General features: G+C 38.5%; 1 protein-coding gene across 1 annotated transcript; it reads right to left on the bottom strand.

Moving 5' to 3' along the window:
• Nucleotides 1–19: 19 nt before the first annotated feature.
• Nucleotides 20–6,311, bottom strand: LOC125481105 (tetratricopeptide repeat protein 13-like; the record flags this gene model as incomplete). Its single annotated transcript, XM_048592247.1, has 4 exons — nucleotides 20–1,210; nucleotides 2,488–2,620; nucleotides 5,145–5,275; nucleotides 6,155–6,311. Coding segments are annotated over 4 exons (518 nt in total), but the record flags the coding sequence as incomplete, so codon positions are not given.
• Between the last annotated feature and the right edge of the window lie 1,292 nt (nucleotides 6,312–7,603).

Consider the following 7,603-nt stretch of genomic DNA (forward strand, 5'->3'; position numbering starts at 1 on the left):
CTGATGCTGCTTGGCCTGCTGTGTTGATCCAGCTCTACACCTTGTTATCTAAGGGTCATAACTGTGGTGTGTACGTGACCCAAATGTCAGAGTCAGGAGATTTTCTTTTAGTGAACACAGAAGCTACAGCAACAGATTGCTCAAAAGAACAGCACTTCAATGTTTCTTTTCCATGAACAATAACACATCCACCCACCCTCGTTCCACCAGCTCCTCCAACACAAGCACACAAGATTAATAAATTAAGGTATAAAGTGGGAGAGAAGGTAAATATATCACAAGTCAGCCCATTTTCAAGCCCACAGAGAGCTGCAGCATGTAAAGTTTCAACAATTAACATCTCTCCACACTCACAACAAGTTGTACGTTTACTTCATTTGTTCCCATTGTCAACTGCATTCCGAAAATTTCTTTCTCCTCTTGCGCAGACCTCAGAGGAATATTCTAGAGTCCTGAAATTCACTAAGTGAAACATGACTGGAAAAAAATGGCACTTCCCTAGGGTAAACTCCGGATGAAGCACTGACCTTGGCTCAATGGGAGCAGTCTCATTTGAGTCAGAGAATTGAGGGGTCAAGCCCTGATCCAGAGGCTCTTCCATTGTTGAAGGTGGTACCCTTTGGATGTGATGGTAAGCAGAGATTCCAGCTGCTTTGTCAGGAGAATGTAAAAGTGCTGAGCAGCTCCCCTTTAATGAATATCACGAACAGTCTGGTCACTTGTTTCACTGCTGTTTTGGAAACCTGCAGTGCTCAGATTGACAACACCTTCCCAGTACTGTATCAATGAATACACTCCAAAATATTTAATTGGCTGTGAAACATTTTGGCATATCCTAAGGTGATGAATGGTACTATATCAATGCAAGATATTTTTCCACAAGATCTCTACGAATGGGAAACCTTTTTATTGTTAAACCAAGTGGTCTTTGCTTTAACTTTACATGCCAGATGTAGGTGAGAATGAGATCAGGGTGAGGAATTCAATTTTCATTTGGAAAATAAAACCAAAATAGGTGACAGAAAAAATAAAGTGAATTAGCAATTATCAAACACAGTGCAAAACTTCCATGACTTGAAGCAATTGATTTTAGTTGTTTATCAAAGTTAAGATTTACCTGATGAGGTTTATATGATTATTGAAGCCTCGGCTCAAACTCTGAGCTGGCATCTGGTCTAACCATAGCACTGGTTGATCAGGATCTGCAATTCTATGGTTAAACACAAAGAAAGACTGAATTAGCTGATACAACAAACATCACTCCAGAAGTGAACTGCTTAGCAAAACTTCAATACTGCCAGTTTTGCTGGAGCTCTTTATAGCGATGATGAGTGCCAAATTGACTAATGGCAGCTGCCACACCAGCAGAAGATAGTTTCTCTTTGTATAAATACAAAAGTGCTATCCAATTGGCAATAAAAATAAGGGATTGAAGAATTCCTAGCATGAACCAAGTATGATTTGGATTTCAACATAACCTTTAAGTTGAAAGAAATTTAGGAAAAGACAGCATTAAAGCAATGTTATATTGGAAACAAATGAACCTGGTGATGGCAGTTACTTAGGTTCCTTGGGATAGCAATGAAATTACATTACTCATCATCTCCTGAAAACAATATCTGCTGCAATGCAAGATAGCGTGGACACCAGTATCTTCAAACAAATATTATTCTTCATTTGAGAGAATGGGTAGCATGCTAATAGATTATTGTTCCATGAAAATTGTTACATCAAAACACAAATCAGGTCCTCAGCCAACATCCACAGATTTTAACCTCATGTATCACTCAACAGCAATATGCAGCAGGAACTCAGGAAATATTTTTCTATGTTTCTACTGTACCAAACAATTTATCGATGTCTTTCCTCACTGAACCCATGTAGCTACCACATTTTACATTTGCTAACATGGCAGATCATAGGAATTCTGAACTTTCTGGCTGAGGCTACTATCCACAAACAGGGCCATGACAGAAATGTCAGCGAAACCATTCTGCAGCTTTATAGAATGTGTTATCAGTGGGAAACATTTTAAGGGAAGTTTGCATTAATTTTGGCAAACTTTATTTTCAAAACCTCCAAAAGTGCACTTACATCCCAAGATATAATCCAAATCCTGGCCTTACTGCTGCAAGAAGCACAGCACTGAAAAATAAAAAGGCTAAAAGATGATTTTCCTTAGACAAACCAACAGAATATCATTTTTTGTTAACCAACAATAAATCATTGGCACTGTCAAAGGATCGAGCTTGTACTATGAATTGTGACATTTCATGCCAAAATTGGCCAATATCCTGATAACACATCACTAAATTCAGCCACTGTATTCATCTTTAGATTTTAGCATGGATCACAGCTATAATTATTAGGTGCAGATTTATTTTGCTGCAGGAATTGAGAAAATACTGAATTATGCTGTGGTTGAATGGAATACACAGGTTTAAGTCCGTTTTCAGTTGGAATCCTTTCACCACTTTATACCATTACCTTCTCCATTTCACAGCAATATCAAACATGTCCTTCCACTGCATTAGTCTGGTTTTGCCACTCACACGAATTTTTGAATTTGACCATGCTCGTTGTACAACTTGCATAATTTCTAATGTTGCAAGCCCCATAGCTGCAGAGACACAAGAAGAGTTGTAAATTAGAAGCCCTAACATTCAAGCTCAATTTTAATCCATCATCTATGCATTTTATCAATGATTATTTTCAAGCAAGTTGGGAATCCAATGATTTCTTTCACTCTACCTTCTTTGTCCAGAGTCACAAATGCAGTTACCCAAGTTGAGATCAACTAATGTGTCACAAGTTGATCAAGCCTGGGAGTGCAGATAGACATCACCATGCATTCTCCATTATATTCCGGGTTTCAGTGATTAGTGATGATGCAACAGCAAGAACAACTGCTGTCACTACAACATTCAATGGGCATACGTCCACAGTAAATAACTGTATAGAACAATATTATTACAGTAAACCAGAAATGATATTCTCTCTGCTTTCATTTAATGGAGGATTATTAACTGCACAGAATTAAAAAACAGAACAGGTTGAGTTCAGATGTCAGACCTTTGATCAAAAAACCACAGTGTAAAATCCAATAGAAAAAATATATACTTTTAGAAGTATACACACTTTTATGCAAAATATTAGTCTTTTTTGACTTATGGGTATTATGACTAATACAGAAAATAAGTCAAAGGTCTTAGAGACAGGGATTTAACAAAACAGTGTACCAGTATAAACAATGTTACTGGAAAAATGGATGGTTAGAAACACAACCAGACAAAAATGATCAGATAAATGGGTGTAGCAAAAATATTCTGTTCACAAACTACACAGTATGACATTGTGTATTAGGGTATAATGAAGTAAGACACTGTAAACTATTTTCTTTAAAACAAAGATTTGACTATTCTTCTATATATTTCAATGTGTGTTCTGCTCAGTGAGGGGCTTCATGCAAAGGTGGCAGGGTTGACAGAAGAGAGAGGGCAGATGTTGAGATGGTAGGGCATGTGGGCCACCTGATCAATGAAATTCTCCACTGGTAATACCTCAAGCATCAATTCAACCTGTGGAATGATGAGCAGATGGCTTTGACCCCACTGACATGATCATGAACAACAATAACTATCGAGACCAGTCAGTGATGGCGAGTTAGTCTGGTATGAGATCTGGCAAGCGGTCATTTTAGAGGGCCAGTACTTCCTTAAAAAAAAACCCCTTCTGACAATGCCTGCAACTGACTAGACCCAGATATTCAGGTTTTTTCTTGTCAATAGCTATAAATGCAGGAGTATGAGGCTGTTGCAAATTCTAGCTAAGGTTTAACCTCCTAAACTAAACCTCGCAATGAACGCAGCAGACATTAAAAAGGACAAATTGAATTTGTGCACATCCATCTTACATAGATGGAAGGGGACAGTTACAGTGAAATTTTCACTATCATTATTCCATACAGTTATTTACTGGAGTTGGATAGATGTCCAAACACACAGACATAACATACACAAATCACTGTTCAACAATCTGACTGCAAGAGAATGCCGGCTCTAGAAAAAAAGATGGCTTGATGGTGAGCCATTTTTAGCATAAAAACACAATGGTGGTATATTCCCTAACCTCACCAACATCATTCTGATTACTAGGATGAATTGGATAACCCATGAGAAAAGGGTGAACAGGTTGGGCCTAAATCTACCAGAGTTTAAAAAAATTAGAGGCATAAAACATAAGCCCCTGAGGGGACTTGGCAGGGTGAATACTGAAAAGTTGGTTCCTACATCAAGTGAGACTAGAACTTGGGGGACACGGTTTAAAAATGTTAAAAATATGGGGCCTCTCTTTGAAGACTGAGATGAGGAGATTTTTTTCTATCAAAAGTTTACCACCTTGTTGAACTCTCCTCAGCAGAATATGGTGGAGACCAGGTCACAGAATATTTTATGTCAGAGGTAGATAGATTCATGACTAACAAGGGAGTAAAGATCATTAGGTTTTTTTGGGAATGTAGAGTTGAGGTCAAAACTAGAATAGTCACAACCTTACTGAATGGCGGAGCAGGCTAGAGGCGCTAAATGGCCTGCTCCTGCTCTTTATAATTTTTAGTAAATTTGCAATAGGAGTTTACTGGACAGTCAAATGCAGTAATAGCCATAAAGTTTTTGCTTTTTTGAGCAATATCATAAAGCTAGGTCAAAACTTGCAATGCTAATCCAACAAAGTATCGCCATGCATCTTTGGTTTATATAGTTGAGTGCACCAATAAAGATGTTCTTTTACTGAGAGCTGTGAATCTTAGGTATTAAATACTGAAAAGTGTTGTAGATGTTCAGTATACTGAACATATTCAAGACCGAAACCAACAGATATTTAGGTATTAGGGGAATTAAGAGTTACGGGGACAATGGGGAAAGATGGATCTGATGATGATGGTCAGTTATGATCTTGTTGAATCGTTCAGCATTTCAAAGGGCCAAAAATGCCGATGACAGCTCCAACTGCTCGCATTGTTAAAATGAGCACAAAATCTGCCATGGCGAGCAAATTCAAGCACTCAACTGGGGCGCAACATGGCTCAAACTGCACGTCAGGATGTTCTGAAAATGTTTCCTCAACTTCAGTATCTTGCAGCTTACCTCTGTGTATCCTTCTGTTTGGAAGAAAGCCAGGTGTGTCATATTGCATAAGAGAACCCAAGCGATCTGCAGTGCAAATTAGCTCCTGGACCTCTATGTTGTAGCTTTCAAAGTTCTGAGGTAGAACATCCCTATGATTTTAAAAATATTTGCAATCAAGCTTAGTTTATGCAAAAGTACAAAAGTACGGTATTCAAAATAGATCAATTAACGAGCACCACATGCTGATGTAATTTGAAAAGACATCTTTACTTTCTTTTCTCATAACCAAATTACTTACCCTCCATTCACCTCACAATAATATCGACAGCATTCTGAAGTTCCAGCAACAAGATACACAATTTTTTCTTTTATAAATTTGGACCCCAAAATCATTTGTGTATTTAATTAACAAAATTAGAACCTGGGATCTCTGGATTGACATAACTTAATTGTGCACTAGTTAATTTCATTTAGGAATTATGGGAAGTCCAAAAACTCCTAAATGGACTGTGTTCAAGTTCTTCGGATTATATTTATCTTCCTAACTGCAAGTCCTCAGTGCTCACAGCTTCTAATTTTGCCATAATCAAACACTGAATGCCTGTATCTTAATACCTTTGACGTTATTTAATACCACACTGAACTTTTCATTCCATTCTTCAACGAGAGTTTCCTTTTTGTAATAGTTAACCACATTTACTCCAAATGCCTCCATCCTTAAGCATCATACATACCCAATATAAGTCTCAAATAAAACATAATGTAGCAGGTGCTGGAGATCTAAACTAAAAATAGTGAATGCTGGAGAAAGTCAACAGGTCTGGCAGTATCTGTGGAAAAAGCAACAGAGTTAATGCTTCGAGTTGGACGTGACTCTTCTTCAAAACATATCTGTTTCTCTCTCCACAGATACTGCCAGATCTGCTGAGATTCTCCACTACCATTTTGTTTTTATCCTAATAAAAGTCTAACTAAGAAAGAACACAATCAATAGCTTGACAATATTACACAGTAGTGTTAAAACTCACTTTATGTGAGGCTGTAATCCTGGTTGTTCTTCATAGTCTTCTATAAGGAAGGGAAGATTCTTGGCCCAGTGATCCTTGAAATTTCCAGGAAGGTCAAGGTCTATGTTATACTCCGTCACCGGCAAGTCAAGATGTGCATGTAAGTAACGTGAATATTCTAGAAAAGGGTTAAGCAACAATGTGCAAAGTGCTTATAATAGCATCCACATTTACTCAAGACATATTCAAAGTATCCATAAAATTCCAGTCTACTCAATGCACACTGACACATTACTAACTAATAAAGTCTCCAAAATGTTGTAATAGGCTTTGCTGAAATGTTTAAAGTAACAGCCTCAAAAATCAATGTTAGCCACACATGGAGCAGCAATGAGGTGATAACCTTGACACCACATGCTGGAGTTCCAACACACTATGACATGCACAGGTCAAGAGGCTGAACAGCTGCTTTCAATGGTGAGCTAGCCTATGATTCTATGACTGAGTAAGTTTGCAGAAGGGCATAACATATGCAGTCAAAATTAGCATTAGCACCTTATCTATATTGGATCCTAACTTATAGTCTGTAACTCAATGTTTGGCTTCCAGCAAATAGTGATGGGCGATGAATATTTGAGAATGAAGCTAAAGACAGTTGCTTTTCTACACACCATCAGCAGCTAGATAGAGAAACAGAACAGTTAAACTGGTTCTCTGTAACTTGGCTAGTCCCATTCCTAGAATTCTGTAAATTTTCTCTTTTCAGTTGTTAATCAAATTCCCTTTTGAAATCTGCCTCCAACACACACATAGGTAATACGTTCCAGATTTTAACTACTTGCTGTGTTAGCAAATGGACAACATGAAGAAAACATTTTTTTTAAAAAACATTAAATGGATGCCTGCTGGTTCTCAAACCTTAAGTCATTGGGAATGCTTCTCTCCATGTACTTTGCCTAGACACGGTCATGATGTGAATACCTCTACCAAATCTTCCAGCAATTTTTTCCTCTCCAAGTAGGACAGCCCCAGCTTCTAGAAGGCCCTCATCCCTGGAACCCTGACATTTTTGGCACCTTCTCTGAAGCTTTCACACCCTGTCTAAATTGCTTTGCCAAGAATTGGACATAATATTCTAATTGAGGCTGAACCAGTGTTTTACAAAAGCTTCCTCATGATGTGAGACAACAAGGTGCAGGGCTGGATGAACACAGCAGGCCAAGCAGCATCATAGGAGCAGAGAGGCTTTTGACGTTTCGGGCCTAGACCCTTCATCAGAAAAGGGGGAGGGGAAGGGGGTTTTGAAATAAATAGGGAGAGAGTGGGAGGCGGATAGAAGAGGGATAGAGGAGAGGATAGGTGGAGAGGAAACAGACAGGTCGAAGAGGCGGGGATGGAGCCAGTAAAGGTGAGTGTAGGTAGGGAGTTAGGAAGGGGATAGGTCAGTCCAGGGAGGACGGACAGGTCAAG

The sequence above is a fragment of the Rhincodon typus genome, unplaced genomic scaffold (assembly GCF_021869965.1).
Source record: "Rhincodon typus isolate 14 unplaced genomic scaffold, sRhiTyp1.1 hic_rhity00000880, whole genome shotgun sequence".
Taxonomy (NCBI): Eukaryota; Metazoa; Chordata; class Chondrichthyes; order Orectolobiformes; family Rhincodontidae; genus Rhincodon; species Rhincodon typus.